Below are 23832 nucleotides of genomic sequence, written 5' to 3'. Positions count from 1 at the left end.
TGTGTTTTGGAGATTTACATGGAAAAGATAAGTAAGAGAATAAAGAATTAAAAATTGCCCGTAAGCCCCCACCAGAGGGATCACAGATGCAGCTACAGTGTGTGCCCGCCTTCCACGTAATGCTCCGACTTACATATTCTTCTGTTTCTTAAGACAGATGTTACCGTGCATGGTCACAGGAATCAGGCCTATGGTGTCTGATTCATCTTAAACAATCCCGGTTCCCTGTGCCAGCCACAGTGATATGACAGTGGAAAAAAAGAGAAACCCAACCCAGCTCTCACAGACTCTCAACATTATTAGAGAATGTTTTACACCTTGCTCTGCCGTGGCCTGCATTAATTACTTCTGCTAGGTTTGCACAGCAGGCCTGGGGCTGTGTCTGCTGCTGTACTCAGTGGTCCTGTGGAGTGTAGACGGTACATACCACAGCGGGTGTAGACTGCACAGTCCACAGCGGGTGTGGAACGCACAGTCTACAGCGGGTGTAGATTGCATAGTCCATGGGGAGTGAAGGGGCTCTTGGCAAGCGCAGCACCCTGGGTTTGATTTTTTTTTTCAGCATCTGCTAGGGAAGAAGGTCAGTTCTGTCTGCTCTGGGTGGGGCTGTGCCTTCTGTGAGGGGCGCTTCATACTGCATGTCATCTGTCCCAAGAGATGCCTGCAGGCCAGGCTATCCCAGTTGTGCGATTCCAAAGTGATTTTGTGGTTCCAAACAGTTGTGAAAAATGACAAGTATGTCTGACCCTTTCCTTCCTCTCCAACAGAAGCCTGGGATGGTCCCCCCTCCGCCGGGAGAGGAGAGCCAGACGGTCATCCTTCCACCTGGCTGGCACAGCTACTTGTCTCCTCAGGGCCGCCGTTACTATGTCAACACGACTACCAATGGTGAGTCCCGCTCAGGAGCAGCCTTTTCTAACCCCGCAATGTCTGCCTCTTCCTGGGCTGTTTTTCTCCCTCCCGCTCCACCTTCTGGTTTGGGGGCTTTTCCTTGCTAAATCTGACTCAAGGAAAGGTAACCTGGCATCTTAACCCTCCGGTTCTAGAATTGTTTATCATATGCCAGGGGCTACAGTAGGGTCCTGCTCATTCCTGGTGCTAGGTGTTGGGGCCTCGCTCTGCATTCTGGAAGCAGCTTTAGAGGACAGCTGTACTTTCAGATTCCCAGAATCCTTGACACCTCACACCAACCTTCATTGAACTCAAACCTTAGACTCTAGGACTGTATTGTTCGTAAATGACCTCAGAAGCCAGCTCAACAGGTCAAGGTAATCTATACTGTCTAGGGACTATTCTAATGGTACCGGAGAGTCAGAGGCTGCAAAAACTTGCCCTGATTTTACTGTAACACCCTTTTCTCAACTAAAGTATCTCACTGGCTGCTGGTCTCAAATGCATGCTAGTTCTCCTGTGACAACCTCCCAGTTGCAAGGATTAGATGCCTACCTCCAGCCGCCCAACCACTCCCTGCATCTCTTTGAGCTGAATAGGACTGGAGCTCCATGCTCCAAAGAGTTAAATTTCCCTGGACCTCCCAAATGACTCCAGGATCCCGATGGTTTACGATGCTGTGCAGTACGGCTAGTCTTGGCACAAGTTAAACAGGACACTGATCAGGTTGAGGGCAGAAGTGTAAAACAAACCAGCTGAGAAATCCTGACCTCCCTGTATTTCCAAGGACTCTGCCTCGAGGAAACCAAGAGAAACAACACAAGCAAAAGTAGACTTGCTGGGCACCTCAGACATTTGTGCCAAGAATGTGAATGTCTACCTGTTGGTTCCAGCATTGGCCTCTGTCTTTTCTGCCCATCTAACTTCATAGCTCTATCTTGCCTCTTGCCACCAGGACATGGAATATATATTCCGTGTATATTAATATTAATTATTTTTATAATTTATTTTTATTTTATGTGCATTGGTGTTTTGCCTACAGGTATATCCATGCAAGGGAGCCAGATCCCCTAGAATAGAATTAAAGGCAGTTGTGAGCTGCCATGTGGGTGCTGGAGATTAAACCCAGGTCCTCTGGAAGACTAAGCCATTTTTTAGACTTAACCACTAAGCCATTTCTCCAGCTGAGACATGGATGTTATTAATACAATTTACAATTTTGAGCCTTCACTAAAGGGAGTGCTCCCAGTGAGAGGATAGCCAGCAGTCATCTGGAGACAGAGAAGCTGACAGCTGCTTCTTTGGCTGGCTGAACTGTGCATAACGCAAGCACCCTAACCTGCAGGCTCAGCAGGGCGTTCCCCTTGAAGAGCTATGACCAGGGTTTCTAGGAAAAGGGAAGTGGGGTTGTTTTTAACTGTTCTAATCTCACACTTCCTCAAAACAAACACTTGAGCATCTTTGCCCTGCTCAGGAGCGTTGATGTTTCAGGGGTGCAAGTGGCTGTTTGAATGCGCTTCCCCTGGGGAGAGGCTGCTTCAGTGCCGTTCCCCAGGGGAGTGGGTGTCTGAACACAGATCTCCATCTGTGCTATGCAGTTTGGACTGGATGAGCTCAAGAGCAAGAATTGGGGTGGATTTGTTCTTGTCTCAAATTAGCCAGTCTGTTGCAAAGGGAAATAGAGAAAATGCCTTTCTAGGCTGTCTATCTACCTACCTATCTGTCCGTCTATCCATCCATCCATCCATCCATCCATCCATCCATCCATCCATTTATCTATTTATCTTATCTTATCTATCTATTTATCTATCTATCTATCCATGTATCTATCTCTTTCTTCCTCTCACTCCTCAGTTAAAGAATAGTATATTCTCAGGGTTAAAAAGCCACTGAATAAAAACGGTATTCAAATCAACATTAAAAATCCTCAGTCACGTTTCCCAGAGCTATTTATCACATATATCCTTTTGAGGCGTTTGTATCCTCTATTTTCTAAGCATAGGCATGCTGCTGTTTTAAAAATAAATTACATATGTTATCCATCCTATCCTTTAAATTATGGCAACAATTTATTATAGGCCTTGTTCTGGACTTTGAATATTTTTATCTAACTCATTCTTTTTCATCGCGGTGTATTAGGAATGTGCTGCCATTAGTGTAAGCACTACTCTACTTATTAATGGAAATGCAGCCGCATTCTGTATCATCAGACACTGTCTGGCAGCTTCCTTCCGGGACTCTGACTGTTCATATACCATAGGACGGATTCCTTCCGGGACTCTGACTGTTCATATACCATAGGACGGATTCCTTCCGGGACTCTGACTGTTCATATACCATAGGACGGAGCTTCCTTGGGGTTGTGGGGTGCAGTGTGCTCCTCAGGTTGGTAAGCTGATTCTCTAGCAGACCAGGCAGTAAATAGTTTAGATTTGGAGGGTAATGGTCTCTGACACAGAGACTTAACTTTATCACTTAGCGTGAGCAGTAATATAAATAGTATTTAAGCTAGTGCATGCAGCTACGTTCTAATAAAACTTTATGTGTGGCAGAAAGGGGGAGGGCCTTTGTGTTTGGACAGTTGAGCGTGAATTGCAGGTAACTGACATGTGTTACTAAATTACATTGTTTTTGATTTTTAACATTAAACACTGCAGAGGATGACTTTGGTTCACATGTTCACCAGTCTTGTATGTAACAGGGTGGACTGATTTGCTGGGTTATCTGGTGGGTCCAGTAGAACTGGCCCCTCTCACTTTCTCTCTTACTGAGTAATCCTAACTCCTCCGTCTTGCATTCAGGATGGAGGTCAACTTTACTCACTCATTAGGTAATTATTGTATTCATTGTTTTTCTGGTCAATTCAACACGTATTTTTATTGAGCCTCAAATATATACCATAAAGAATGGCCTTGCCCTGCTCATAGTGGGAGCAGATTTTAATTTTTTGTGTGTATGTGAGGGAGCAGTGGAGGGGTATCTGTGTGTGCTGATGGGGATTGAACCCCATGTTCTGGGCAAATACTGTCTCGGTGTGCTACACTGTTAACCCTGGAAGCAGATTTTTAAATGGATTCCTGCTTGATTATCCATGAGAAGGACTGAGAAGAGGTCTGGGGTATTTGAAGAGAGTGCCACAGAGAGCCTGTAGGGCTGGGGATGTCCCTGGAGATAGATAGGACCAGGAAAGGACGGAATGGGAAATGCCTCTCCCAGTTTAGTTGGTCTGCTGGGGTTTTCCCCCACCCCTCCCTTTGGAAGCCTCCTGCCTGTCTGTAGCAGAGCACCTAGCAGAAGCCATCCTGGGGCCTCTGAGTTGGTAGCTTACTGCTGGACCCCCCCAATTCTGTCCCAACTTGCATGCTTCATGCCAACCCTTCCTCCATCTGTCCAGGTGGCAAATCAAGGGCAAGTCAGGCCCACTACCTGCTGCTGAGAGGCATTGAGTACACTCTTCTCGTTCTTGCAGAGGATAGTTTACAAATGCAGATGCCCCTTAAGGTGACATTCAAGACCTCTGATTAAAACCTCCCACAGATGCCCCTGTCTTTTATAGAAGGAGGTGTGGTGTTTGCCTAGAACCCACACCCGCCCTTTAAGTCTTTAAGTCGTTTCTAGTATGATACCCATCCGATGCCAATGCTATGTAAATACTTGTGACTCCGTGTTGCTCAAGGAACAGTGACAAGAAAAAAGGCCTGTGCATGTGCAGAGAATATGCAGTTGCCTCCCCTTGCATATCTCAGTCCTCTGTGACTGGTAGAATCCACCAGGGCAGAACCCTAGGATCCTGAGAGCCGCCTGGCTTTCTCCCCGCTCCCTAATCCCTAATCTGTCTTCCCCCAGAGGGCGCTTGGGCATAATAAGTATTCTGTGCAAAACCTCATTTACACTGGTGTCCCCTTCGCCGCCTGATAATCTGCTTGCTTTTACATCCATTTAGGATTTCATGGATGAGGGTCTGCGCCCCCACGTGCCGCGGGTCAGGCTGTAGATATACATCACCAAATAAAGAAAAGGTTCTGCTTTAAGAGACTGTAGCTCCAAAGGGGTCAGAGACAGATAAACACCCACAAGCAGTCAGGCCATGACAAAGGGGAGTGGGAGCTCCAGTGAGGGACCTGTCACCTGCATACGGTGGGTGCAGGAGCTCTAAGGAGGGACCCATGACAGAGGGTGAGGCGGCATGAGGAAAGCAGGTCCGTGGACTTGGCAGGGTAAGGACGTAGAAGTGAGGGAACGCTGGGGTGTGACATGACTCTTCACCCAGTGGGCAGCGGGAAGCCGTGGAAAGTCTCCAAACAGTGGCAGGACACCATGGCTACCTTACAGCAAGACTCCTCGTGCAGCGGTGAAAGGTTTGGGAGCACGGAGCATGGAGTAGACAGCCTAAATGAAGTGTGAAATAATGAGGTCAGTACAGTCTGTGGCAGTGGCCTGAAAGAGGCAGGGAAGCTGAACTCTGTCAGACAGGATGTGGCAGGCTGGTGGCAGGGAGCTTTCCTGCCTCCCGGCTTTCTGCCTTGGGTGGCAGTCATGAAGTAAATGGGAGCGGGAGACGTTCAGATGTGAGTTGGGAGAAAGGAGGTGAATCCGGGCTGCATGGTGGATTCCTTGCTGCATGTTCAGAAAGAGATGGCCAGCCCGTAGATGGATGCATCTGCGGTTCAAAGGACATCCATCCAGAGACTCCCCTGGGTGCATGGCCCAGCATGCAGAGAGCAGAATGGATTCCACTCCGACCGGCCCCCACTGTGCAGTGACCAACATACACAACTGAGTGGGGCGATTTAGAATTTGCATTTCCTTAGAATAGAGGTTGCTGTGGGACAATGATCTTATACCCTGTAAAGATTTATCAGCTGTATTTTAATAAAATGCTGATTGGCCAGTAGCCCAGCAGAAAGTATAGGTTGTGCGACCAGCAGGAAGTATAGGTGGGACAATAAGAACAGGAGAATTCTGGGAAGAGGAAAAGTCAGTTTGCAGTGGTGATCCAGCCACAGAAGCCAGATGAGAATGCCTCACTGATAAAGGTAGCAAGCCACGTGGCTAATACAGACAAGAATTATGGGCTAATTTAAGATGTAAGGATTAGTTAATAAGAAGCCTGAGCTAATAGGCCAACTAGTTTATGATTAATGTAGAACCTCTGTGTGTTTCTTTGGGACAGAAGGGCTGTGGGATTGGGTGGGACAGAAACCTCATTCAATCAGAGGTACGGACACATTGCCCAGTGTAAGCCTGTAGAAGACAGCTCTGAATACAAAGTTAAGGAGGGCACCACAGAGACAGAGAAGAACTGGTGGAGATTACAAGGTAGTGGCAAGCAAGGGAAGAAAAGGCCATGAAATGAGGGGAACCCAGGAACAAATACAGATCCTGTTTACAATAGGAGGACCATGCCAATGCCTGGGGAGATACAGATTATTTAGTGATGGCTGTTAGTGAATGAACCAGATGCCCAACAGGAAGTATCAATAGATAGGTTACTGTAGTCCTGATGCTGGTTTTAAGTAGACTCCTCAGTGACTCCAGCGGGTATGTGTGAGTCACCAACTTCAGAAGTCCCCTCTACTTCCCACAGCTCTGCCTGCCTCTCCAGGGTAATTCATCATTCAGAGTGTCCCCGAGTACAGCCCAGGGAGGGCAGGGACACCAGTGGCAGGAAAATGCTTCTCCTGTATCATCTAGGAACATGCTCTGTGCTCCTCCAGAGTGGGCTGGGGCTGAATCCGAGTGTACTGTGATTCACGGGTGGTAAACTGTTATCAGCAGCCTACTCCATTCATTCAGGGACCTGCATTAGTGTTAAGAGTCTGTGTTGGACCAATTTAACAAAAGGGCAAAGGCTAGGTGGCTGGAAAACAGTCAGTTCTGCAGGCTGGGGAGTACAAGTGCCTGCAGATTGAGTGTCCAATTGCAGCCTGCCCTCTGCTAGCTAGAGATCAGTTCTCTTGGTGCACTCACATGGAAGAAAGGATGAGCAAGCTCCCAGGGGCCTCATTTGTAAGAACATGGATCCCAAGTGAGTGACGGCTCTCATGATCTCGTCACCCCTCAGCACCGTGACATTGGGGACAGAGGTTCAATGTGAAGGCTGTGAATAGCAGAGCCTCTTGGACATCAGCTAGCTGTTTCAAGAGACCTGGCCCATCAGCTTTGCTTCCCTTTATTGTTAGAAGCTAAATCACTTAGCTGGCCTTCTTGATGTTGTTTGATATATACGTTACCATTGGAAGAATGGAGAGAGACTTGAACCTAGCATGGAAAGCCAGGGTTGGTTCTGTTTTATGTGAGTCCCCATTTCACAGCATATTGGACTAAACTTCGGATGCATTAAACCAAGTCATTCCGTTTGTTTTATCTGTGTCTTTTCCCTAAAGAAAGAGAATAATTTGAGGTCGTGTCTTAGGCCTGATTTTCTAGAAAGCAGAGCCGGGGGAAAGGATTATGTGGTAAGACTCTATTAGGAGATAGTGAGCCCGGAGCACTGAGGGATGGCAAGAGAGTAAAAGGGACACCAGGGAAGATGTCACGCCATCCAGCTCGGTGTCTGGCAGTGAGCTGCAGACTGGGCAGCAGCCATGGAGGAGGTCTGTTGGCTTCCTTAGAAGGGTTATAGAGGAGCCAACTGCACTTTGGAAATCTCCCATTTCCTATTGACCAGACTCTACTTCATTCCCCACCCCTTCCCCCACCCCTGCTTGGAGAGCTATTTTTTCATCCTTTTGGATTAGACCTCCTAAATCCAAACAGCCTATCAGAAAGCCTAACTCCTCCCCTTTCACACTGATACTTCTATTTCCAAGATGAAGTCCTCACTGAACAGGAGTCCCTATGATAGGAATGTGAACAGGACCCATCATCAAGGTCTATGTGTTAGGCCACCTTAGAATGGAGTCCCATAGCGCATCCTGCATCATTGTCAATCACAGGGAGGGTTCAGTAGCCGATGACTTTGCTCAGCACCCCTGGCAGGCAGGGAGAATCTTCCAGGTCATCTCACACAGGGGGCACTAAACTAAATTTGGCAATTCACTTTACATTTTATTGGAACACAGTCATGTCCCCACGCTCCCTGTAGTACTAGCAAAGCCCCAAAGATGATCCCTGGCCTAACAGATTTCATCAATTTTACATATCCAGGAATGGGTCCTCCATATGCTAAAAGTCTCTGCCCAGAGTCACCAGGTCCTTGGGAGTCAGGCTATAATTAATGCTCAGCCTCCGGCATTCAGAATGGGACATGGGTGGTGGGGACTACACTTGGTATAAGGATAAGTGAGTTCACAGATACTCGATAAAGACACTCATCAGAAATGGCCATCTTAAGGGACATCTGCTTGTCCTGTTAAGCGTGATGTAAAACCCAGGCTAGATGGAATTTGCTTCTATCCTCTTTTTGACAAAGAATTGGTGTCTCTCAATGTTTTATTATGAGTGTGAGTGAGACTTGGCATGGATGTGAGCCAGGGTTTGAGGTTTTGTGTTCATTTGCCAGATAGTCAGTAGTTTTCTTGATTTCATTTTCCTTTAACTGAGTAGATTCTCATTCAACTTTATTACACTGGGAACTAATGAGTTTCTAGGTAGGATTTCCACCAAGCTAGTCATTGTGAAAACCATTCTTTGAGCTTTACTTTGTTCAAAGTAATTGGATACTTTTCCCACTCTCTAGATAGGGTGGCCCTGACAGTTCCCTCTCCATAGAAGTTGCCCAGAGGAGCAGCTGCACCCCAAACCACCAGTCTGTTTTTTTTTTTCTGTCCATCTGTATTACACAAAGTAAGACTAGAGCCATGTTTTTGTTTGGCACATTTAGTTGATTAAATTGTGCATTGTGCTCTTATGTGTATGAGCATGTGCAAACACATACATACACACACGCGGGCACACACTCATGGGTAGCCCTTGTTTTGGCTCCATGATTTTTATTTAAAAATATATTCTTTCATACAATACATCCCAACCATAGTTTCCCCTCCTTCCATTCCTCCCAGCTGCCCCCTCATCTCCCCTCTCCCCCAGAGCCACTCCCCCTGTTTTTTTTTAATGGCTTCATGGTAGAAAGCTGTTAGACTAGAAAGCTACTATTAATCTGGCTCAGTGTAGCCTTTGTTTTCTCTTCCCGAGCGTCCATTTTAATTTGTATCGCTTAGGTCACACTTAAGTGCATATCACACCCCTCATTTTCCACCAGATTCCTAAGACCAAATAAGCCCTTGTTTGTGGTAGAGATTAAGTGAATTCAAAGCCATTTGCAGTGCCAGTATGCTGACATGAATTCAAAGCCATTCGCAGCGCCAGTATGCTGACGTCCAAAGACAAAGGAGGCAGACTGCTCTTCATTCTCTTCTAAGAAGTCAAGTTATTTTGATTTATTTAGTAAAGAATGTTGTGTACCCCACTGGTTGTTAGCTGGAACTAGCAATCAACAACAAATGGTCCAGATACCAAGCATCGAAAAGAAATGTGGGGATGCCATGTTCCCCTTCTTGTTTTGTGCCCAAGAAAACAGAAAGCCAAGTCCACATGAAACCTGGGTGTTCACACACACAGCAGCCCCAAACCCACGGCCAGAGCCCCGATGCCCATCAACCAATGGATGGGCAAACAAAGTAAGGCGTGTGCACAAAACGCTGTAGAAAAGAAAGAAGCAGGGCTGATACCCACTTCAACAAGGGCGATCCCGAAAACATCACGCCAAGTCAAGACCGACACAGAGAGCTACATGCTGTGGGATTCAATTTGTATGAAATGCCCTAACTAGGCAAATCCATAGAAACCGAAAGAAGATGAGTGGTTGCCAGGGGCTGCGTGATGGCTGGCTAGTGACTGCTAACGAGCAGGGGGTTAAGGTGATGGGTATGCACTATAATAAGGTAACGGTGAGGGCTGCATACTCCGTGAGCAGACCGAAGTCACCAAGGTATATGCTCTTACAGGGTAAGTTCTGTAATATAGGGAATTGCATTTCAGTGAAGAAGTGTTGTTTAAACGCAGGCATGTGCGAGGATGCTGGATGCTCTGTGGCTTTCTTGGTTGCCTTTAGAAGTAGTTCCTTAGAGGCTCTCTTTGGGGATTCTGAATGCACAGCTTCCAAATTCTGATGCATGTCAAGAGCGTCACGACGGGCTGTTGCTCAAAAAGAAATCATAATCTGCTATTAAGAAAAAAAGTTTTTTCTTAATATTTTACTTTAAAATAAAAAATGTTTTACTTCATATTCTTAAGAGTTTTCTAATAGTCACCACCTAGTGTTTTTTTGTTTTTTTTTTTTAACTGCAAGGAGACTTAGTAACAACAAAATTGATAAGGGCATTGTGTTAGCTTTCTGTCACTCTAATGAGGTACCTGAGCTAATCAAAAAAAGAAAGGTTTATTTAGACTCAGGGTTTCAGAGCACAGTTGTGGTGGGGACATGCAGTGGTATAGGAGATACCTTCACCTCATGGTAGCCAGGGAACAAAAAGAGACAGAAAAGGGCTAAGTCATCCCCTGTGAGTTAGTAGCCTAATATTCTTCTGCTAGACATTTGTTTAAGATGGGTTCCACCATATAGCTGTGGCTGGCCTAGAACTCCTGTCTGCTTGCTTGCCTCTGCCCATCCAGGTTAGGCCCCACCTGCTGAAGACTCCACCACCGACCCCCAGCACCTCAAGGTGTGGCCCAGGCCTTCTCACATGAATCTCGGTAGTGCGTCGGGGGCAGGGTAGAACACGGGTATGTCAGATTCAAACTGGAGCAGTAGCAAGGAATAGAATATAAAGTTGAGGAGTAAACTCAAATCTGACTTTTCATTTTCAGAAACACAGTAGGGAAAAAATGCAGTGTTTGTCATCATTCCGAGGTTAAAGGTCAGATATCCATAAACCACTGAAGTTAAAGCAGAAACTGCCAAAAGCTGCTTGAAGACAAAGAACTCAGTTTCATGGTGACAAGATTTAGAGTGAGTAGGAACTGCCAGGAAAGGCCCTTCACCTGCCTGCTGCTTATGGTCATGAGGTCACTGGGGTAGCTGACTCGTGTGTGTTTCCAGCCTTTATTCTTGTCTGTGTAGGAGAAATAGTAATAGCTTCTATCATCTCAAAGCCCTCGAGTCCATAGCTCAAAAATCATTTGGAGCTCAGCATTTCTGGGGAGGAACATGGGGCTTGCACTGTTCTCGTGTGTACTCATGAGACAAGACAGACGCTTGGACAAGATGAACTTCAAGGTACTTAGAGTCTGACAAGGCTCTATTTTCATTTTTCTCTTTGGAAGAGTTTTTTATATTTTGTTTTTTAGCAGGACCTCTACTTTGCCTAGAAAGTATGTGCCATTGAATGGTCACTATACTGTTCCTCCCATCGACCATACTGTGAAGCCCAGTGCTCTGTCAAGGTCTGAAGTGAGCAGTCGGAGAGCCTAGCAGAGCTCCTCACTATGATGTGACAACATCCTTTCTAACCATTACTGTGGCCAGCATGCAGTCATTTAAGGCAAAGAATGTTTGGGATGAGGGTGTGCCCATAACCAATGATGTTTGCTTGGGTTAAACATCTTTCAAAGTGTTAGTCTAGCATTCCCAATACAGGGTATACAGCCAAGGAGAATGGAGTTGGTATATCAGAGACACTGTACTTACTGGGACATTGTTCACAGCAGCTTTGGCATAGAATCCACCACACTACCCACCGGTGGATGGATGGATAAAGATAATATGGTACATGGCTTCAGCAGAACACTATTTGGCCTTAAAGAAGATGGAGATCTGCTACCATAGCAACATGGATGAAACCACAGCACCCTGTGTTATGCAGGAATAAGCCAGTCACAAAAGAATGGATACACACGTTCTCACATACATGTGGGACCAGCAGATTTGGTTTCATGGATGTAGAAACTATAATAGTAGTCTCCAACACTAGAAAGATAGAGGGAGATGGGACAGAAGGAGCAAGGTGTGCCAAGACACAGGTATATAGGAGAAATAAGTTCTAGAGTGAAAATGGTTTGTAATGCCCATATTGTACATTTTGCAACAAACCGTAAGAAGTTAGAGCATTGCTAAACCGAGACATGATAAACAGCAACGAGAAGGAAAGGAGACACTCAGTACCCCCACTCGGTCATCCTGCACCGTATGCCAGATTCCAGTCATCAGATTGTTTCTGGAAAATGTGCACCATTATTCTGGGTCAGAATTTGAGAAAGAGCTGGTCTGTGATTAAGTTCCCAAGGGAATGGCATTGCCCTGTCACAAGGGTGTAAGGGACAGAGTAGGTGACAGGCAGGCAGGGTCAAGACTTCTGAAATCCAAATGTTGTTTCCCCAAGACAAGACAGTCTGTCGATATCCATCCTGGATGATCTTTAGACCAGCTGCTGCCTGAAGAAGCACCTTGCATACAGTGTGCAAGGATGTCCAGTTCTGGCAACTCAAGAGCTTTCATAAACACGTGGACCCCTTTCTCTCTCAAAATTCCATAGCGGAGATGGGTGGGGCTCAGCACGTTCCCTAGGGCATTTCTCTGCCCAGCTGGTCTCTGTGTGTGTTTCCTAGGTCCAGTTCTGTGGCTGCTCACGTTTGGGCCAGGTTTTCAGACAGAGCCTCATGGTTTTGTATCAAGTTTTAAAGATCACAGGCCAGCAAGATGACTTAGCAGGAGAAGGGCTTGCTGACAAACCTGGTGACCCTGGTTTAATTCTTGGGACCTACATGATGGAAGGGGAGATTCAACTCCCATAAACTTCCCTCTGACCTCCATGTGTGTACATGTGCAAACATGAACACATACACATGGACACACACACACACACGGACACACATACAGATTTTAAAAGTATAAAACAGAGTCAGAAGCAGCGACTTACATAAAGTCAGGATAATGTTTTACCATGCACTTGAAAATAGGAGGCAATGAAGGAGGACCAAGAAAGAGAAGAAGAAAACGGTGTGATAGAAACGGAACCTTAGTTGCAAAGGGACTTTCCAGTTCATCCATACTCTGCCTTTTGCCCTCTGCTTTCTCATACATTGGCTTGTTAGTGTGGAGAGGGCATTGCCACTCTGGGACTAGTGGGACCGAAGGGCTAGTAGAAGCCTGTATCCCTAAGAAGACAGATGCCAAGGACAGCAGAGAGGTTGTTCGAAGCAAGGCAGATGTTTTGAAGGTGAGGTGTCATGGGATCAGTGAAAAAAACCAGCGCACTCCGGCATTATCTGTAGGTTCTGTACTGATGTGGGAGTGGGCAAGGACCACATGACTTGGTTATCAAGCAACAAGTGTTTGCTCAATGCCTTCTCTGTGGCCAGCTCTAATTAGCCACTTGATGGCTTCTTGCCGGGGTGGAGTGGGCGAATGCCATGCAAATGGCTATGCGGAAGGCTTCCTGGAGTCCATGTGAGCTGTTCATGGGAATTTTCCTGGTGGCTTGGCTGTGATTTTCCTTCCTGTCTGAGTATTCTTCTGAAGGTCCTTTCAAGCATAAAAAAAAAACAATCCCGTGAAACCAGGGAATGTCAATCTTAAAGTGTTTAGCACCCACAACTGCTGCTGAGTATGTCTCTGTATGTAAAGCTGGCACGATTTCCCCCTCCATGGGATCCTTATTGTTGGAGGCCGATCTTGGAGTCGGGTAACAGCTTTTTTGTTCTTTCAATCTGAGTTGGATTCCAAAGTAGAATGCTCTTCCAAGAGGTGTGGGAGGAAGAAAACCGGGTGAGAAGTTAGTCATGCAAGGAGCTCATGTTTGTTGTGTGCCCACTCCCCGTGAGCAGTGGGCTGAGCCATGCAGTGGGCCACGGAGACCCTCCGGGGTCTCATCATCCTTGGCTAGATAATAACCTACGTCTTGAACAGTGGCTGTTGCCTGAAGCTCCTGCCCTTTGGCCATCTGCCTATCTGCCTGCTCAGAGCTAACTGCCCTTCGAAGAAAGAGCTCCTGTAATGATGAGAGCTGGATGGACCGTAAGCTAAATGTGTTGGGAGTTGATCTTGCCCCTTCTGAAACCGGCTCAACTTTAGCTATTAAGTAACTGGACTGGGGGAACTTGGGGAGGTCCTGGTGATAGCCATGCAAACCTCAGGCAGCTTTGACCTGTGTGTTTGTAGACCTGGCTAGTTTCTCTTTCACACATGGATGATCTTCTCTGCTGGGTTCATTCTTCTTTCTCTGGGTCACTCAGGCCAACTTGACAGTTTCTGCAGTCCTTTGTTTGCTGTGGATTGGTTGGTGGGTTGATTGGCTGTATCTTTTCAGCCTTTCAGTTTCTATTACAAAAGCTTCATTTTCTTATTTAGCCCTGTGCCTCTGACACTTTCACACTGGTGCTCTGCTCCTCGATAGGGAAAACATGTCGGCTCTAACACGCACACACACAGCTTACATGGAACAGCCCAGGACCACTCTGGTGTGTGTGTGTGTGTGTGTGTGTGTGTGTGTGTGTGTGTGTGTTAGACAGCTCCATGAGACCTGTACCTCTCACAACAGGAGCCCTGGAAATCAGCTGGGCACATGCCATATGCATGTTATAGGACTTTCCCGACTCATGTTTTAAAACATGTTTGCTGTGTGTGTGTGTGTGTGTGTGTGTGTGTATGTACGCACACACACGTGCATGTCTGTGCATAAGCATGTGGCACTGTGCACATATGGAGGTCAGAGGACCACTTGCAGTAGTCAGTTCTCTCCTTCCATCCTGTGGGTCCTAGGGATCAAACTCAGATCAACGTGGCGACCAGCTAAGGCTAAGACAATGCTTCAGGACAGCCTGGTTTTGGTTGCGGCCATGCAATAGGAAAGCCTATGGCAGTGTGGCAAGGGTCTGCAGTGGCTCTAGACAAGATCCTGAAAGGGAAAGGGAGTTTGTGTGTTTATCACCAGCGTCACCTGTGAGAAGAGGTGGATGTGGAATAAGCAGTGGGTCCGTCAGGTTAGGAGGACTTGCTGGAGTGTTACGATTCTGTGCCTTGTTACTTTTGAGTGGCATGGACAACTCCTGGATGAAGACAGAGCCCGCTGCAGCTGGAGCTTGGCAGGACAGAGCTCTTCCCTACCAGTGGCACAGAACTGCCTGAAAATTGCTTAAATTCTCAGAATGCAGATTCTCAGGCCCCGCAGGACACGCCTGAGACTCATGAGCCAAGGAAGGAGGGAAGACCTGATGCTCGGTCTCATGACTGGAGTTCCAGGTGATCCTGGGATGCTCTGGGCTTTGAGAAACTCTGGAGTCCTGTTCCAGGCTCGCCCGGTACAGCATGGGGACCGGTGGACAGGCTTCTCTGGTCTCTTTGCAAAGAAGGTTTTGAATCTGAGTACTCTTCCATCATTCAACCCTAAAGTCTCCCATTCCATCATCATGCTGTGTCTTTTCTGTCCCCAGTGCCTTTTATTGACATTAGGAAACAGTGTAAGAAGAGGTTTTTAGCTGGGAATTTCTGTACCTTTTGAAGGAGTGGTTAGGATTAGGAAGGGTCCTCTGCCCTCAAGGGAGCATGGGGACCTGTGTCTCGGTTGGAACAGCCATTCTTGGAACCAGTGTGCTTACGAGTACCTGTTCAGCTGCGCCTAGGATAACTGCTGGTTATTTCTGTTTTCTAAATTAATTTTAGTTCTCTCCAACAATCTCCTCTTTCCTGTGAAGAGAAACACCCTCAACACTTTTGAGCGTTATTTATAAACATCATGTCACACCTTTTACTGGAAGTCCTCTACACGAGGATTAGCAAGGCAGAATGGCTGAAGTTAATAAGGGCCGTGTTCCTCAGAAAACAAACAGCTCGATAAGGTGCTGTGTAAGTAGATGATACTGGGATACTGCTTTATGAGATGGGGGTTTCAGAGCAGTTGAGCTGTGTAATTTTCAATGAAGAAGTCATAAACATCCTCCCTGAGACAGAGACATGGAAGAATATTCCAGAACCAGTCTGATGCCCCCGAGTGGGTTGTTCAGAGGGTAGTGCAGCTTGGATTTGATCCGGTTAGGGGACTAATTTGATCTTGTTAGAAGACTAGAAGGCTACGTATGGCAACTTTTGGAACCCGTAGTCACAGAAGCTTTGAGCATCTCTGAAGGAAGGACTGGAGAATCAGCCCTGTACCTAGGACTTCGGGGGTTGCATACCCTCCATTTCTCTCTGAACTTGCCTTTCATTCTTCAAGAACCATTTAGAAAGGACCAACAATAGAAGGTCATCGTTTCAGCTTCCACTCTGTAGGACTCTTGGCTGATCCCAGAAGCTACACCCCAAGATCTATGAGCATTTGCTCAGATTCTACCTACCTACCTACCTACCTACCCACCCACCTTACTACCTACTTATCTATCTATCTATCTATCTATCTATCTATCTATCTATCTTTGAGACAGGGTCTGGCTGTGTAGTGCACTCTGGGTTTATACTCAAGAGCCGCTTGTAACAGCCTCTGAATTCTGATACTTCAGGAATGAGGCAGCATGGGAGTTCTTAGAGAAAGATCTCCATTATATATAGCAAGTGGTTTTAATATTGATGACATTCTATAATTCTGGTGAGGATTTTTCTTCTTTTATTTCATATGTATGTTGTACAGTGGGTATGTGTGTATGCCTGTTTGCATGTGTTTGAACACATGTGTGTAAAGGTGAGCATGAATATGAGTGCATGTGGAGGCCCGAGGCTGTCATCTGGAGTATTTCTTGATTGTTCTTTTACCTCGTTCTTTGAGGCAGGGTCTTCCAGTTAAACCCAGTGCTAGTGCCAGGGGTCCCCTGGTTCCACCTTCTGAACTGGGACTACACCCAAGCTGCTATGCCCACCTGGCATTTCTGTGAGTTCTGGGGACCCAGACTCTTCTTGCTTGTGTGGTAAGCACCTCAATCACTGAGCCCTCTCCACTGCCCTGACTGAGATATTTTAACTTAATTTGTATATGTAGATTAGTTGACTTTTTATGATTTCTTCTCTTTGATGCTGTAGTCTAAAAGACACACACAAAATGCAGTGATATTTCTTCTAGGTCTTTCCATCACTTCTGGATTGTTCCCTCCACCCTCAAAAGTTTTAAGGAAATTATGGAAATTAATTTCAAAAGATGTATGAGAAATAGCTTTCTATTTCCTATTCATCAAACAACATTGGCCAATTAGCTCTTGCCACAGCCCTGGGAAGCACCTGTTGACTCTGTGACGTATTGGTTCTGTCTGCACGACTCTGGTGTCCTTTCCGTTGCCTATCTTCTTTATTCCTAGGCTGGTGCAATGCAGATTTTCCACCGCCCTCAAGTATTTTACCTCTTCACTTAAAGAAAGTGCTCAGGAGTAGCATGTTGGAAATTCTAAAGTCACTACCCATGAACACTGGGGAAGCTGTCAAACAAAATGAGGGTTACTTGGCAGAAGCGCCATGATATGATGACCCTTGCTGGGATTGCTAATGTATGAGTTGTATATACAGTGTGAATCCACTGGGCATAGGACTGATTTGGCCCTGGATGAGACAGAAGGTTTAGTATGTAATTACATCATGCTACTTAACACAGCGCGCAGTTTTAAACCTATGGTTTGTTAATTTCTGGAGTTTTCTATTTAGCATTTTTAGGCATGGTTGGCCTGAGGTATATGAAGTCACCGTGAGTAAAACCATACACAAAAGGAGGAGGGGTGTGCTGAGAAAATAATCTTTTTATCTGGATTCCAGTTTCAGGATGAGTTCTTGGGGTGTTCTGTCAACAATTCCTGTACAGAAAGAAGCACACACCTTTGCTCGTGCCTTCTCGTGATGGTGGCGCCTTTTGTATTCACAGCCATGTACTTTCCATATCAGTGCAGCGGACTGACCTCACTCACAACATGGAATGCCATTCTATCAGTACCTAATTATTCCTTGTCGGTGGACACTGGGGGTGCATTGCAGAGCTGTTCTGCTCTAGGGGAAGAACATCTAGAACCTAGAACTGCTGTTTGGTGAAAAGGAATTCTGACGGGCACCTCCAAACCATCTTTCCAGGAGAGTTAGCCTTCTCCCCAGCACCTCTTCTCCAGATCTGCATTAAGAGTGGTCACTCTAGAAGGATCTCACTTATCCCGTGAATGGAACTGTGATGTTTGTTAATCTAGTTTATGTCTCTCCAATTCTGAGGGAGATTAATAAGTTTTTTTATTTATTGGTCTTTATACCTTGTTGTACTTTTCTGTAACTACCCATATATGTCTTTTGCTCTTTCATTCATGTATTCATTTGACATACAGTGAGTATTTGGGGGTTCCCTAAATTTCCCTATACTTCTACCATGTATCTCACCTGATTCTGTCTGACCCACCCCGTGGGGCTTGTCTGGTTCTGCCAGTGATGGGATTCCATGATGTTTACTATGTCCTCCCTGGGTTTTCCCCACGGTTGACTCATCACTGAGATTGCCTGGGGTCCAGTTCCACTGACTAAACCCAATATCCAGGCTTGGAGCCTAGAAGTCAACACTTCACACCAGTAGTGATTTCTAATGTAGAACTGGCTCCAGGAAATGTGGAGCTCTGGGTACCACACTTAGGGTCTGAATTGGGATAATCAGGCTTGGGATTAGATAAGGTTTCCTTCTTGGCATCTGCCTCCAATTTTCTCAACCGTAGCCTGGGGCCTAATAGCCGTGAGCTGCCAGTTGGCTGAATGCACCTGTTGGCTCAGTGGCAAGGCATGCTTTTCCCACACTGCACTTAGCCCTCACGACCCTTCCTTAAAGAAGGGTAGGAAAGCCCCTGTTAAATGCTCTGGGGATCCCTCAGGGTTTATGTAGGTCTGCATATCCTGCACATCTTCAGACCGCCATGCTGCCTGTGGCAGTTCAAAGCTGGATGTGTCAAAGTGATAGAGGAGCCGCTGAGTTGCTCAGCTGTTGTCCTTAACCTGTGTCTTCAGTAAAATGAACACAAATCTCCATCCCTGTGAATCCCAGAGTTGTTTCAAAGATCTTGTGAGCTGAAGGGTTGTGGAAAAGACACTAAAGACATTTCTAGCTCACTAAGAGATACCTCAACAGCTCAGCCATATTAAAGGAAGTGTCCTAACTCATCTTCATTCTTGGTGTGGTAAGAGGGACCCTTCCTTACCTCATTCTCTGGGAGATGCTTTCCATGACGAGATGAAAACAAAGATGGGGGCAGTGAGGTAGAGGCTCGGCATCTGGGAGGGATGGGGGGCAGAGGAGGGACCACAGTTCTAGACATGGTTCTTGTCCCCTGAAGCTCACAGTTGGTCAGGAGCAGCAGAACTCTGGGTACTCTCCTGGATCCATTTGGAGATGCTAGGACCCTGCCAGATGGAAGCACACTTGCTTCTCTCAACATCTGCCTGGGACAAAGCTCTGGATCTGGAAGAACTGGCCCTGCCGTTCTTGCTGTGCATAGGCCAGTGGGATGATACTAGAGAGAACTGTTTGTGTTTTTCTATTTGCTAAGGGTCTGTTCCTGCAAGCAGGACCCGACACCTGCATGGGAACAGGACAGGATTACTGTGAGCTGGCACGTGAACAACCGGAGTGAAGCTTCCCAAGTAGAGATCTCTTTATTGCGTTGCCATTAGATGGTTCAGGAATGATCTGTAAGCCCCCTAATACATCTCTTTCATGTATTTCCTTAAACATCCCTTTCTCACAAGGCTTTCCTTGATCACTCTATTAGCATAAAGGGAGGGAAAGCCTGGTTTAGTTCTTGGTGTCAGAGGTATCCATCGTCCCTCATGGCAGGGCAGCCTATAGCATGGCCAACAGGAAGCAGAGAAAGGAAAGACAGGGAGGGTGTGGCATGCATATGGGTATTTGCATACATATGGGCACATGCGTGTGGAAGGGTACATGTACACATATATGCATGCCTGCAGAGGCCAAGGTTGAAGTTGGGAATCATTTTTCTTCTACCTTATTCACTGAGACTGGGTCCTTCAATCAAACCCGGAGCTGTCTGATGTGACTAGTTTAGCCAGCCAGCTTGCAGTGTGGATCCTGTCTCCACCTGCTGAGGCTGAACAGACAGACAGGATAGCATGTCCCTCCTAGTTCTGAACTCCATTCTCATGCTTGCAGGCAAGTGCTTAACCACTGGGCCATTTCCCTAATCCCCTTGTTTTACTGTCTTTATGATGGACCAACCGAAGCCTAATACAATGTGTCTCCTGGCACAACTTCCTCCCCCAACCCTACAAAAAAAGAGTTTTCATTAGTGCGAATTTCCACACACAATACACACACACACACACACACACACACACACACACACACACACACTGTGAGAGATGTAGAGAAGAGAGAAAGATTTTCCAACTTCACAGCAGGTTTATGAGGGTACTAAATCCATTGGTGATGAAGTGCATTTAGTAGGACATAACCCCATCATAAGTTGAGGTACATATAGACATACTTACTTAAAATTGGAAAATAGAGTATTTAGTTATTTTTGGTTTCTTTTGAGGCAGGATTTCATTATGTAGCCTTAGCTAGCCCAGAACTTGCTATGTAGTCCAGGCTGGCCTTGAATTCCTAGAGATCCACCTGTCTGCCTCTGTCTCCCAAGTGCTGGGATTAAAGGCCTGCATCACCATACCTGGCATGATAGAAGATTTTTAACGATCCTAAAAGTAGAAAGGGACATCATGATCAGTAGAATTTAGGCCAAAGGTGGGGGGAGGGAGTTTAATCTGTTGTTTTCTCTGCAGTGACAGCAATCTCAGACACAATGAGCCCTCACCTCTATGTTTTGTGAGTGACACCAATTAATTATATTGATTTGGGGGATGGTTCTCCACCGGAGTGGTTAAGCAGTTAAATAGCGTCACTTTGCTGCAGCTTGGGGGCCCAAGCACAGAGCTCAGACTTGACAAGCACAGCTGGGAGATGATGGCCTTTGACACTAGTCTCAGAGAGGCCTTGTCTTACGGCGGCCTCGGTCTCCTTCATTCCAAATGAAATTAGAGCATTTGTCCCAGGTGTTGTATGACCGACCATTGGGGGAGACCCCAGATGTCACCAGGTACAGATAGCTATTCAGAGAGGTCTGTCTTGTTCAGAGGCTGGGATTGGCACTTAAGGCTCACTTCATTTGAGAGGCCATTAGGTGTTAGGAAACCAGAGACTCCTAACGAGAAGATTGTGAATGGTCAGGGTTGTAGGTCTCCCCACCCCAGAATGGCTGCTGGTTTCTGCATCCCAGGGCTGCAAACCCACATCCTGGGGGAAGTGGTGGTTGCAGACCCAATATCTGACACTCAGTGGACAGAAGATGTCCTGGGGCAGGGCATCAGGGCTCTTGCAACTCCTGGGGCTCCTACATTCCTGGTTGGTGCCGGGGACAACCAAGGAGCTTGACAACTTGAGGGAATGCTGCTTCTGCCTAAGGAGGGACCAGGGCAAGAAAGGGAGATCTTGGTGCTCCCAAGATCTGCCTAAGCCTGGTCACATACCAGGCAGACCCTCCTTGAAGGGAAAAGCCACTGTTGGGACCACCACTGAACAAGGGCAAAGAGTATGCTAGGCTAAGCAGGGGCTGGGGATGTGGCTCAGTTGGTAGAGTGCTTGCCCAGCACGCACCCAGTCCTGGGACGGGTTCCCAGCACTACATAGATTGATCATGGTGGCATGTGCAAATTATCCCAGTATTCAGGAGGAAGAGGCAGAACAATCAGAAATTCAAGGTCATTTGTGGCTACATAGTGAGTATGAGGTCAACCTGGGCTACGTGGGATCTTGTTTCAAGGCGGAAAAATCCTAAAGAAAGAGAAAGGAATAAAGAGGCAGACAAGGGGAGGATGTCAGAGCTTCAGAGCTTGCTCCTGCTGGCTGGCATCTGTTATTTCACCTAAGGTCTCTGAGGGCATAAGAAAGCCACCACAGGGACCTGAAAATGAGCTAAACCACTGGGCAGGGAGGGGGAGTGCGATGAGAACCACTTGATGCAAGGGCTTGTAGAAGGACCCATGGCGAACACTCAGGACCAGTTGTGAGGTCCAGGGGTACCTGTTGTTTCCCGGTGGAGGTGTGTGCCCCAATGCAGACAGTCTTTGTCTTAGCAAGGGGAGCGAAAGCCTAGAAGTGACAATTTCAAAGTAGTAGCTCCTGCCTCATTCTCTGTCTTACCCTTTCAATCATCATTATTAAAGAGAGGTACACCTGTGCTTGGAGAGCTGGATTCACGTTGATTTCAACTTTTCTACTGTGCTCTCTTCTAAGTTTTCTCCTAAGGCCAGACCCTGTAGGCTACTGAGAAATCAATTCATGGCTCTTGGCATGACCAGAAAACAACAAGCGCCCCGAGCCGGCTTCGCCCATGGCCAGTTGTTTGTGTATGGCTGCCCCCGGTTCAATGGTTGAGGTCCGAAGGGGTGGTTGTCATTAGCAGAGTTTGTTCTGTGGGAATTGGGTTGGGTGGGAAAAGGGTCCATGGGGAATGGTTCACTCCTTCCTTTCTGACCTCACTGCAACTTACACAGGGTGTCCAGGGCCCTTGTAACAGCAGCTCAGATCAGGACCTGGGGGGTCCTAGCAATGAAAGCCGGGAGAATGCAGGAAAGCCTTGATCTGGGCTCCTTTGGCTCTCAATCACCTCTTCTGTATTGCTTGGAGTAGGCCAGAGAAACTAGTCACTACAAGTAGAATAGTGTCTTCATTGCAGATTACCTAGAAATGGCTTACTCCCTCTGGATGGTGTCACCTGTAGGACTGGGCCTGCTGTTGGTGTGATCATGCTGCCAGAGCCTTGGTGTGCTGCCCAGATGCCCCGGCCTCTCCAGATGATCTGGCTCCATTCCATTACTGCTCCGGGCTTGCAATTGTCGTCAGGTTTTGCATAGGTCAGATCTGGCTAAGCCCAGGAGACAGACTGGATTGTAGCTTCAGACAGAGGCCCTGCTCTTGCCGAAGTCCAGCTGAAGACTAGAATGGAAGGATACAGCACTTTCAGGGGACTGGGAGAGAGTGCAGAGACAGAAACCTTGACCAGGAGCCTCTAGGAGAGCAAATTTCTATCTGCCTGCCAGCTTCTCTCTGTGACTTTCAAGACACTTCCAACAGCCTCCTGAGCTACTGGATACCCTAGCCCAGTGGCTCTCAACCTTCCTAATGCTACAATACTTTAATATAGTTCCTCACGTTGTGGGGCCCCCAACCATAAAATTATTTTGTTGCTACTTAATAACTATAATTTTGCTACTGTTATGAATTATAATATAATATCTAATAGGCAGGCTATCTGATATGAGGCCCCCAAAGAGGTTGCAACCTCCCCTCTAGCCTTTCCCCACAGCCTTCCTTGGAGGGAGCCAGCAGTGACCACAGTTACTTAGGCTCTGCTTTTGTCTCCCCTGCTTGTTCGTGGCTTGTGTTAGCAGGTACCAGAAGGACCGTTAGATGAGGGCCAGAGCTAGGACCCTGTGGTAGGCAGAAGATGAAATAACGGAATTTGTACATCAGCTGAAGATAGGGAGCGGGTAAGGTGTTCTTCCTTCTAAAATAAGGTCAGTGGCCTCAGCCACCAAAGGAACTGAGTCAGTAGCACAAACAAATGGGACACAGTTCTCCAGGGACTTTCGCTGGGTTTTGGTGGAATGGGTTTATCCCTAGACAGCTGAGGAGCACACCAGGTGGGGGCTGCTAGTATACTGTCACTGTGTTCAGGCCTGCTGACTGACGAGGGACCATGTGTGAGGAGTGACCAACCAAGGGCTGGATTTGTGTACTGTATTCTGCCCTGGCTTAAGTTCCTGGACAAATCTGAGGCAGATGTTTGTGCAGAAGGGACAGCAGGGAGGGTGCTGGGGAGGCAGGCGCCCTGGGGCAGGCAGCAGACAATCAGTACTGTGATGCTGAAAGCCTTCTGCAGTCCTGGGGGAGGAGGCACCCCGGAATGTTTGCTGGACCTTTGACTCCCCCACACTGACTCATGTCTACATGTGCACCTCTGTCTCCTGCTCACCCCAGCATCACCTTGGGT

General features: G+C 46.9%; 1 protein-coding gene across 6 annotated transcripts in view; it reads left to right on the top strand.

Moving 5' to 3' along the window:
- Positions 1 to 23832, top strand: part of Gas7 (growth arrest specific 7) — a 231851-nt gene that overhangs the window by 147223 nt on the left and 60796 nt on the right. For all 6 annotated transcript variants that reach the window (XM_041664089.1, XM_041664094.1, XM_041664091.1 and 3 more), the window contains exon 2: positions 768 to 888. In XM_041664089.1, the coding sequence (XP_041520023.1) occupies positions 768 to 888 (121 nt within the window). The remainder of the gene's footprint in view (positions 1 to 767; positions 889 to 23832) is intronic.

The sequence above is a fragment of the Microtus oregoni genome, unplaced genomic scaffold (genome assembly GCF_018167655.1).
Source record: "Microtus oregoni isolate MIOR12 unplaced genomic scaffold, Mior012 000015F_ref0000493, whole genome shotgun sequence".
Taxonomy (NCBI): domain Eukaryota; kingdom Metazoa; phylum Chordata; class Mammalia; order Rodentia; family Cricetidae; genus Microtus; species Microtus oregoni.
Note: the sequence above shows the minus strand (reverse complement) of the source record. Positions and strands in the feature narration are given on the sequence as shown.